Source organism: Hippocampus zosterae, chromosome 20 (assembly GCF_025434085.1).
Source record: "Hippocampus zosterae strain Florida chromosome 20, ASM2543408v3, whole genome shotgun sequence".
NCBI lineage: Eukaryota > Metazoa > Chordata > Actinopteri > Syngnathiformes > Syngnathidae > Hippocampus > Hippocampus zosterae.
Genome location: NC_067470.1, coordinates 7520815 through 7528214, shown reverse-complemented (window position 1 = coordinate 7528214; position 7400 = coordinate 7520815). Strand labels below are relative to the sequence as shown.

The following is a 7400-nucleotide window of genomic DNA, read 5'->3' as shown; positions in this document are numbered from 1 at the left end:
GACAAAAGAGAACATAATTTTTTAAAAATTATTCATCTAAAAAAATCAACCCGTTTAATTCCATTCCTAGTTGAAGTTGATTGTCTCACCCAACAAGAATTCACCTTGTGTCCCGCAAGCTTAATGCGAGTGAAGAAATGTCAATCAGAATCAGAATCAGAATCAGAATCATCTTTATTGGCCAAGTATGTAGAACACACAAGGAATTTGTCTCCGGTATAACACGCTGCACTAGTATCATCGTAAACAACAAAATCATTGAACCATTTTAGAGTAACCAGTAGTTTTGTAGTACCATTTTGTGGTGCAAGAAGATTGACTATGTCAGTGACTGTTTAAGGAGTTAATGGCTAGAGGGAAGAAGCTGTTTAAGTGTCTACTGGATTTGGTGCGCATGGTTCTGTAGCGTCTGCCTGAGGGGAGTGGCTGAAAAAGGTGGTGGGCAGGGTGCGGGGGGATCCAGGAGGATTTTCCGTGCCCTTGTCTTGATTCTTGCAGTGTGCAAGTCCTCAAGAGTGGGTAGGGCGGTGCCAACGATTTTTTCTGCCGTCCTAACTGTCCGTTGAAGTCGGATTTTGTCCTTTTTTGTGGCGGCCCCAAACCAAACCGTGATGGAAGAACACAGGATTGATTCGATGACTGCCGTGTAGAACTGTCGTAGCACCTCCTGTGGCAGGCCATGCTTCCTCAGCAGCCTCAGGAAGTACATCTGCTGCCGGGCCCTTTTCAGGATGGAGATGCTGTTGACTTCCAACTTCATATCCTGGGAGACTGTGATTCCCAGGAACTTGAAGGTCTCGACGGTTGACACATGGCAGTTGGATAGTGTGAGGGGCAACTGAGGAGAAGAATGACATGTTAATAGTTTGCATCGATATTTGCGGTTTTCAAAGCAATAAATATTTACTCATAGGCAAATATTCTTAATTTTATATGAAAAAAATACTACTACTAGAATACTACAGACTACGAATAGAATAGCAGAAATTCAATTCGTTTGTGTATACATGACTGCATAATATTCCCCTCTAGTGGCTAAAATGGGAACACCAGAAGGTGCAGCACTGAAATGAGTGTTTAATTTTTTTCCCGTTCAATTTAATTTTGCATTTTTTTCCTTAATCAGCATTTATAATTTACAAATTAACAGTCAATATAAAAACTAAATATAGTACTGTACTTATGCTTCAAGACCAGATTACCACATTTATCTATTGAAAACAGAGGCATTGGTGATGGAAAGAGGAGGTGCACGGCGAAAATTGATTTTTTCATTACATATGATTAAAACACCAATTGCGCTTGCACTATACACAGTGTAGTAACTGTTTGATGACGACTGTTGACAAAGTCTTTTTTCATGAGTTTATCTATAAACAAATCACATTCAGAAAATCACCAACACAATGCCAGTAATGTTACGTCGTAATCGTGTACATTTGCATTTGTCTTCTCAACTTCACTCACTCACTATGACATACTCACTTCCTTTTAAAAATTGTGTTTATAAAAACAAAAAAATACATTTTGTGGCCTTTTAATTCAAAAAAGGAAAAACAGATCTTCAAATTTAAATTTATGTTTATAATTTTGTGGATTTCAATCCAATGTATTTATATTATTCTTATTTATTAGAATAAATCAAGCATGATAATAATAACAAAAACATAGCTGTATTTCTAATTTATTTAAAATTAAATACGTTAAATGGTGGGAGCGCAAACAGTTAAATCACGGCGGTGCGTAATTACGTCACACGCCGCAGCCACCTACTCCTCCTTCTCATCTTGGACCTGACCGGACAGATTGTTCAGATTCAGACGAACTTCGACCTCAAATCATCACCAGCCGAATTTTCAGCTCCAGTCATGGGGAACTGCCAGGTTGGTGTTGTTTGCCTTCAAATCCTGCCAAATGCCTGTTTTTTTTAACCTAAATTTCTTAACGTTCTCATTCCTGCTTTCGCCAACAAAAAAAAGCCCTCAAACAAACTACTTTTCGCTATATTTTGCCGCTGGATTGTCGGGATTTGTCTTGTTTCTGGCTCATTTTAGTGGAATTATGACGACGTTTAGTGGAGCAGCAGGCCACGCCCATGCGCAATTCATGGCAGCCCCCGTTACTTGCTCAGTGGTGGGGGGGTCGTGATGCCTTCACGGTCACTCCACTTACCCGCACTAAAAACCTCCATTCATCGTGCACAAAATCGTTGCGGCAAAAACCAGCACATTATTTGGGCAAAATACTTCCAGAGCACTTGGAAGGTGGACGAAGAAATTAGATTAGTCAATGATACTCGATACTGCAAGACTTGATACTGGTGCGATAGCAAGTAAATGCATGTGCACGTTTGAGAAGATCCCATCTGTCTGTCCATCCGTCCGTCATCGTCTTACGAACCATAATATTGTACATACAGTATACTGGGTGCAGTCTAAGATGGATACAGACGGATGGACAGTTCATTGAGACATCACAACTCTACTCTCACCTCATCAGTACAGAGCTAATATTGGTTGGTCTACGCAGAGGATAAAGAAAATGTGACTTAGTACTGTTGTATCATGTTTGCACGAATTGTGGTACTGTTTGTGTTCAGTTATCCGCTGCATAACAGCACGTCACCCTAAATACTGTTAGCATTAGCATTAAGATAGCATACTGGGTGGTTAAGCTGCATGGTTGTTTAAAATCCAGCCAGTACTTTTCAAGGGAAGTCAATGACAGTGGATCTTTCAGAGGCGGTGGGAAAGTGAATGGAAGAGTGGGGGAGGGCGTCACTGACCCTCTACCAGCATAACTCATTCATGTTTGTTTAGAATTTAGGGCCTGGAATTTTTCCAGTGGAGCTTTGTGCTCTCGCCTCCCCCCCCTCGGCCACCTGACGCTCTACCCTACTCACCACACATATTAACCCCCCACCCCCTCCGCATGCCTGTCATACACTTCCTCTGTGATTGTTTTAATTGGATTAATTTGACTGAACTTACTGCAAAACAACACACACGACACACACAACTTGACATGGAACACCATGCTCTTGTTATTTTCAACAAAGAGTAAAGAATATTTATAAATGTGTGGCCATAATGCAATTTTTATTGAATTAAAAAAAGTTCCTTAAGGGGTGTGTGTGTCTCTCTCTCTTACTTGCAGCCCACCATTGTGCCCTATGAGGACTTTGACGTTCTCGCTGACATCAAGGCCATCCGAAAAGCCTGCAAGGGACTTGGTAAGCATCAAGTCTGCTTTGGAACACCCTGATTGATGACGATATACATTTGCAGGCACCGACGAGCAGGCCATCATCGACATCCTGGCCAACCGCAGCTCAGATCAGCGGCAAGAAATCAAACAGGCGTACTGTGACAAGTACGATGACGTGAGTAGCACTTTCTGGATTTTTCGATGCGTAAAAATAATCATAATACATTTCATTTTGTTTGTATGTGTTGCTGCTCTGCATGTATGAAGTCGCAGTAGTTTGAAGCTTGGGAATGATTGTGACTTCCATGCGCTTTGTATTATAGTAGTCGTTTTGTATTCGCCGCTAGCATTGAATTAGCAGACTTTCTTTGGTTGGGTTGAACATTTTAGCGGTAAAATATACAAGGCTGAATTCTGTTTTGTCTGCTCTGTTTGGATGTGTTGCTGCGCCGTGCGTGTAAAGTAGCAGACGTTTGGAATTTGCGTAACATCTATGCTAATTGCCGCGCACCTGTCTTTTGTTTTGTTTCACGTAAAATGTTAGCATTATGTTAGTAATGCTAACATTTAACTCATAACTCAACTAATAACTAAACATGTAATTTTATGAATTGGGTAAATAGTTTAGCATTTAAATGTATGACGTAATTTAGCGTAACGAGGGTTCGCTGTAAAATGAGATGTTTATGATGTCTTTTTTTGGCATAGGAGTTGGTGGATGTGCTAAAGAGAGAGCTATCGGGAAACTTTGAGAAGGCCATCCTGGCTATGCTAGACCCGCCCGTTATCTACGCCGTCAAGGAGTTAAGAAGGGCAATGAAGGGGGCGGGCACCGACGAGGACGTGCTGGTGGAGCTCCTGTGCACCGCCACAAATTCTGTCAGTTGCTTTGCTACGTACACCCGCCTCAAAAAAGAACAGACTTCATTGATTAAATTGCGCTCATTGGGTTTTTTTGCTTTTTTTTTCTCAGGATATTGCCTTGTTCAGGGAATGCTACTTTCAAGGTGAGGACACATTGTCATTTTGGTTGTTGTTTTTTTTTTTCACGGAGCAGTTCATTGATATTTTCCTTCCTTGTGTTTACTTTTAATGGTTGACTCATTTGCTGAATAAAAGCACATTCGGTCACAGGCTGTTAAATCCGGAACAATATGTCTGAAATGGCAAAAAAAAAACAACACACCATAAAATGGCCGCATATATATTTGTGGGCGGTATAAATCTTAATGCATCGTCCCCTCCGTTGTCAGTACACGAACGCGATCTGGACGCCGACATCGAGGGAGACACGAGCGGTGACGTGAGGAACTTGCTCATGGCTCTCATGCAGGTAACCATGCCACTCCACAGTCATAAATTAGACGTTCAGAATCATTTGTGAAATTGCAGCTCCGTTGTTGCCATAGCGATCTCACATCACTTACTTTAAGAATATTCATGGTCCGGTCAGGGCATCTGAATCACATTTTGTGTCGCAGGGTAACCGAGACGAGAGCTACGAGGTGGACGAAGAGCTGGCAGAGCAGGACGCCACTTCTCTCTTTGAGGTGACTTCCAATTGTGTGTAGTTGCGTTTTTGGCGTGGTTGTCGATTCCAATGCAGTTATCGTTTTGACGCAGGCGGGCGAGGGTCGCTTCGGGACGGACGAGTCTGCCTTTAGTTTCATTCTGGCCTCGAGGAACTATCTCCAACTCCAGGCCACATTCAAGATGTATGAGCAGGTGAGTTATTTTCAAGGATGACCCATCAAACTAAAATGGCAGACTTGCTGTGTCTTTTTTTTGGGGGGGGTGGGTCAACTCATGATATTAATTTGATGTTGCTAAGTGAAATTGGCTCAATGGGCTGAATTTTCAAAAGGTTTTTGAAGGCCTCGTGGCAAGGAGCGAAGTGACCTTAAAATGGCTGACCCTTCAAACCAAAGTGGTAGACTTTACGTGTGTTTTCAGGCATGGCTTCTTGAGACTTTTTTGTGGGTCAGCTCATGATAAACATGTTCACCAAATTTCATGTGACTAAGGGAAACTGGCGTTGGGGGCTAAATTTTCAAATTATCTTTCAAGGGCGAGCGGCAATGACCAAAATGAGCCTAAAATGGCTGCCCCTTGAAAACAAAATGGCAGATTTCCTGTTTTTGTTTTGTAGGTCCGCTCAGACGCGCCGACCAATTATATTGTTAGGTGGAACTGTGCTTATTTTTTTAAACGTTAATGTTAACTTGATTGATGACTTGAATGTTGATTTGTTTTTCCTGCAGCTGTCCGGCACCGAAATCCTAGACGCCATCGAGAACGAAACTTCAGGCACGCTGAAGAGATGCTACGTGGCTCTTGGTGGGTGTACATCAAAACGCCAGACGGACTGAGGTTATGTGTGTTCCAAAAAAAAAATAATAATAAATGTGTCCTTCTATGTAAACGTCCAGTGAGAGTCGCCAAGAACCCACAGCTCTACTTTGCCAGACGTCTAAATGACGCCATGAAGGGGGCGGGGACTGACGAGGACACACTCATACGCATCATCGTATGCCGCTCTGAGGTAAGATTTTTATTTTTTACCTCTATCAAGGTTGTGTTGACGTCACGATTCAATTTCTTGTGTCTTTTTTTTCTTTTGCATTAACCCGGATTTAAAATTATTATTATTATTTTTTTTTATCCAGAGCCTGCTGATTAATCACCCGTAAATTCTCATAATCATTTTTTTTTTGGTTGTGTCACCCAGTTTGACCTGGAGACCATCAAGGACCTGTACCTGGAGAAGTACGATGTGTCCCTGAAGGACGCACTGAGGGACGAGTGCAGCGGTGACTTTAAGCGCCTCCTGCTTGCCATCTGCCACTGAGGACCCCCCCCCCACCCCCCCCCACCCCCCTCCCTCCCTGCTCAAATATTTACCCTCAAACTTACTGTGACTTTAGGTTGCTTCTTGTCTTTTTTTTTTTTGTTTGTTTGTTTTTTAACCTGACCTTAATCTTTGAGCACGTAGTTACTAACCAACTGATCCCCCGGTTCATTTTTAAACCATTTTACGGCATTTATGTCGAAAGTGAAAAGGCCTGGACGTGTTCGAGAGTTGGATAGGATACAGCACAAGGAAAACACACAAATCTCTTATTCTCCAACTACTGATAACAAGTCAGTTCTTTTTTGCTGCTGACTTTTCTGGTTAACAATTTTGTGCACAAGATGAAAGCCAGTATCCCTAGACTGAGGTACATCCGTGCTAAAATAACGACCTCACTTTTGTGTACTACTGCGACATGCACTGAACAAGCGACACATTGCTGTTTGTACATTTCTCACTGTTGTTTCTTCCCTCCACACGCAACGCGCCGCTGATTGTAAACTACGCTCGCTACTCGTGACTTGAAATCAAACCGCGGTGCAGATGTGATGGAATTCACACTTTTTCCCCATTTTTATGCACTTTCAAGCAGCGCAGTTAAAAGGGGATGACAAACTGCCAGTAAAGCTGTTTTGTGGACAAGACTAACTAACAAACTGCTGAATCTTTCAGTAGAAAGTTAAATGTGAAGTGAAGAAGTGGAGAAATATGGAGTGGAGATTTCTTGAACATTTTACCAGTCCTGGAAGTGCATTTGATGAAAGACCGCTTTATGACGAGTTAAATGAAGAGAATTGAAGAGCGACCCTCGTGAGGATAAGCGGCGCAGACAACGGGAGGATAGATGGATTTAGTTTGTTTATTTTTGTCGTAAGAAACTATGTATTGATTTACAGAAATTTGTACATTTGTCCAATAATAACACACCAAGACTTGACAGACACCTCATCTTATATTCTATTTTTTTAAGATTCATTACACGACTAACAGCTTACTGTTGTATGACACATTTGGAGTACCACGCTGTAGATCAGGGGTGTCCAAACTTTTTGCCAAGGGGGCCAGATTTTATGTGGTAAAATGTCGGGGGGCCGACCTTGGCTGACATTCTTTACATTGAACAACAATATTGTTCAACAAATTTTAGTAAGCCAGTCTGTTTCACATTTCCATTTTTATTTTAATTTCAACAATCTTAAGAATTTCTTTTGGTTCATTTGAAACATGTATAGCACATGCAACTGCTTATTCACTTGACTTTTTCTTAAACAGAAGTCTCCTGAGTGCAAATTGATTGATTTGAAACATAAAATGTATCACCATGACTTTTCAATAGTCACAA

At 41.6% G+C, this 7400-nt stretch overlaps 1 protein-coding gene across 2 annotated transcripts; it reads left to right on the top strand.

Moving 5' to 3' along the window:
* Positions 1 to 1743: 1743 nt before the first annotated feature.
* LOC127593380 (annexin A13-like) lies at positions 1744 to 7011 on the top strand. 2 transcript variants are annotated; one of them, XM_052054800.1, is made up of 11 exons: positions 1744 to 1883; positions 3157 to 3232; positions 3288 to 3382; positions 3919 to 4086; positions 4181 to 4214; positions 4461 to 4540; positions 4689 to 4757; positions 4831 to 4932; positions 5469 to 5544; positions 5637 to 5749; positions 5936 to 7011. In XM_052054800.1, the coding sequence occupies exons 1-11, from the start codon at positions 1869 to 1871 to the stop codon at positions 6053 to 6055; spliced, it is 948 nt and encodes a 315-aa protein (XP_051910760.1). In that variant the 5' UTR covers positions 1744 to 1868; the 3' UTR covers positions 6056 to 7011. The 2 variants fall into 2 exon arrangements, with proteins under 2 accessions (XP_051910760.1, XP_051910759.1); XM_052054799.1 differs by having other exon boundaries at positions 3916 to 4086.
* The last annotated feature ends 389 nt before the right edge of the window (positions 7012 to 7400 follow it).